The sequence below is a fragment of the Frankliniella occidentalis genome, unplaced genomic scaffold, assembly GCF_000697945.3.
Source record: "Frankliniella occidentalis isolate FOCC.00 unplaced genomic scaffold, Focc_3.1 Scaffold2, whole genome shotgun sequence".
Classification (NCBI taxonomy): Eukaryota; Metazoa; Arthropoda; class Insecta; order Thysanoptera; family Thripidae; genus Frankliniella; species Frankliniella occidentalis.
In genome coordinates this window covers 2056879-2060044 of record NW_026267132.1, presented here as the reverse complement: position 1 = coordinate 2060044, position 3166 = coordinate 2056879, and the positions used below count along the sequence as shown (strand labels likewise).

Below are 3166 nucleotides of genomic sequence, written 5' to 3'. Positions count from 1 at the left end.
TTATCATTTTGTATGATCTTGTTAATTCTTAAACTTTAATGAGCTTCTAACTTAATACGCACATTGATTTTGGTTTTGTTAATCTCCAAACCTTTCCTTTTCTGTTGACAGGTTCCTCAACATCAGCACGTCCTAGAAAAAGATGCTCAAACTATAACTCTAAGGAGTTTACTTAGCACTGGACCACAATCAAATCCCCTTCGTCTCGAGCAAAATAGAGAGGAGATCCCTCTGACGCACAATCAAAAGAATCACCAAGGACATGTGCAACTACCAAGTCAAGTGCCTGGACAGCAGGGCCAGAGAAATCCTGAACCTACCAGAGAAATGTGTCTGCAGTCTCATGCTGAGTCATCGGTAGACCCTCAGGAGCAGAGAAGATCCCTTCTAGTGGAGCAACAGCAGCAACCCAAATTGGGTCAGCAGCAGTACAATCAAAGTCAACTGCCTGATGGTAATGTATTGCAATGGAACCATAGAAATATGCAAATGGCTCATTCAAGAAATCTACTGCCTCAGCAAGAGCCATTACTGTTGCAATCAACTGTGCAGAACAGCAGACCTCATTTCCAATCAGAGCAGGGGCAACAGCAGCAACAAGAACTAGAACAACAACAAAATGTACAAAATCACCCACCTGAATGTGAAGAATTCTCAGAGGTACAGGGAGCGCCTCCAGTGGTCAAGGAGACAACAGCCCTGGCACCACTTGCAGTACCCCAGCCTTCATCTACAACACAAGCTTCAACACAAGCTTCAACACCTGAAGCAATACCTCCCCTGGTGTCCATTTCTACCACTGATATTGATGAGTTGTTACAGAGTAGAACGTGGGTTAGTATTCAAATTATACTGTCTTCTACTGGATGCTTTACAGATTTACCACTGGTTTTTTTTTTTTACAAATTTTCTGTCTTCTCATAGATAACTGATTTACCTGGAGACGCAAATTCAATATCATCTATGTTAGATGATGACATCCTGAAGGGGCATGATCTAAAGGTATGCCAAATCCAGCATTTAGTTATAATGTGCTAGGATATTTTAGTTCTTTGGTGTAATTCCTCATAGGATTCACATTATTTTTGAATAGCTTTTTCTTGCCAAAATAATCTTACCTCATTACCCATTTTTGTTTGTCAAAATCTGCGTCTTGTAAGTTTTCTGTGGAAAAACAGGATTGGGTAGTTTTACACTGACTCCAAAACATATACACAACCAAAAAGTTATAAGTTGTTTTTGGCTCTATAATTTTTATCTATTTCTGTTTAAGCATAGATGTGTTTTGTTTTTGTCAAAAGTTTACTTCTTTCCTTTCCTTTAAGTTTTTGTAGTAATTTAAATAGTGGATAATTAAATTTTGAAAAATCAACAGTGTTATTTGTGGCTGGTTTCTACTTGCTCAACTTAAAAGAATTGTTGAAGTGTTGTACATTCAGAAATTGCCTCTTAATGCCTTAACTGAATACAAGACAAACCCAACTAATTGGCTCCAATCCTATCTTATTTTAATGTGGTTTTATTTATTTTTTAAAATAGACCACTTTGTGACTTTTTGTTATTTCATTATGTTTCAGGCAAAGGAGGCTTCAGTACCAGAGAGAACAAGCAGCTCAGGAAATCCGAGGAATGAACAGGAACCATTAGAAGATGAGCTGTTTCCCTCATCAATTACTATTGAAGAAGCTGGCTTCGAAAGTGCATCAACAAGTCCTGAGGCTAATGCTTCACAAGATACAGTCGTATCTGAGGACGAAGAAAGTGGTCTTGATGATGAATTGGATAGGATATTAATCAGTGCTGAGGAATTTGAGATTCCACCAACACCAACCCCTTCTCACTCAGAAACTTGTTTAAAAACAAAAATAGGAGATCAGGATGACGATGTTGATGATGGAATTACAGATGTACTTGAAACACTTGATCAACTGTCAGATATTGAGAGTGAAGAGGAGGCAAGTCAAGTGGACTCTTCAGCACAAGAAATATCTGCAAGACCCTGCAATTCATCATATTCAGAGCAACAATCTGACAGTGACTTCAATAAGTCAGATGATGAGGATGATGAGGATGTCGATGACGATGTTGATGATGGTATTGCATCTTTTCTTAAAGATGTTGATGAGTTCTCAGAGGATGATGAAAGCTTATCAGATGCTGATGCTTCTGTTAAACCAGGCACAACAATTCCGGGTAGCGCTTCCAATAAGCCAAAGGGTGGTATTCAAGCTGAATCGGTTGTAACACCCGAATTGATTCAGTCATCTGGACCACCTGAGCTAGGCTTACCTCATCAGTCAGAAATTGCTCCAGTTGAAACTTCTAAGCTAGAAGCACCTAATATCAGCAAGTGCAAAACAACTTCTTCATCTGCTGTACCCAAAGCAGCGTCCGCTGGCTTAGTGACTCAAGCTGAGGTAGTTCCACATGGGCTTTTAACGGTTCCCGAAGTTGAAAACAGTAAATCTGACCTTCATGCTCAAGCAGAACCAGCTTTACCAGTTCTACTTAATGAAGTCAAAGAAACTAGTTCCAACCCTGAGTCAAACCCTGAACTGGCTTGTGCGTTATCTACTGAAGCCGAAGTCGCTTCACCTGTTCTTGTTCAACTCACTGAAACTTCTTCTGACCATGAAGCTCATTTTGAAGCTGTTCCTTCTGGGTTATTTTCTAAAGCCAAAATTGCTTCACATGTTCTAAACGAACTCAAAGAAACTACCTCTGACATTGAAGCACAACCTGAAGAAGCTCCTTCTGGGTTATCTGCTGATGCCAAAACTGCTTCACCTGCTCTTAATCAACTTGAAGAAACTTCTTCTGACTCTGAAGCTCCACCTGAAGCAGCTCCTTCTGAGTTATCCACTGAAGCCGAAGCTGCTCCCTCCGTTGTTCCTATTCAACTCGCTGAAACTTCTTCTGGGTTGTCATCTGAAGCCAAAACTTCTTCACCTCTTCTTAATCAGCTTGAAGAAACGTCTTCTGACCCTGAATCTCACCCTGAACCGTCTTCTTCTGGGTTATCTGCTGATGCCAAAACAGCTTCACCTGTTCTTAATCAACTTGAAGAAACTACTGCTAACTCCGAAGCTCCACCTGAAGCGGCTTCTTCTGGGTTGTCAACTGAAGCCGAAGCTTCTTCACCTGTTCTTAATCAGCTTGAGGAAAC

General features: G+C 40.4%; 1 protein-coding gene across 1 annotated transcript in view; it reads left to right on the top strand.

Annotated features, from left to right (window-relative positions):
- Positions 1-156: 156 nt before the first annotated feature.
- LOC113205942 (uncharacterized) overlaps positions 157-3166 on the top strand; it is a 5289-nt gene continuing 2279 nt past the window's right edge. Inside the window, exons 1-3 of the mRNA XM_052265074.1 lie at positions 157-834; positions 925-1002; positions 1578-3141. Coding sequence (XP_052121034.1) covers positions 328-834; positions 925-1002; positions 1578-3141 — 2149 coding nt within the window. The 5' untranslated portion in view covers positions 157-327. The remainder of the gene's footprint in view (positions 835-924; positions 1003-1577; positions 3142-3166) is intronic.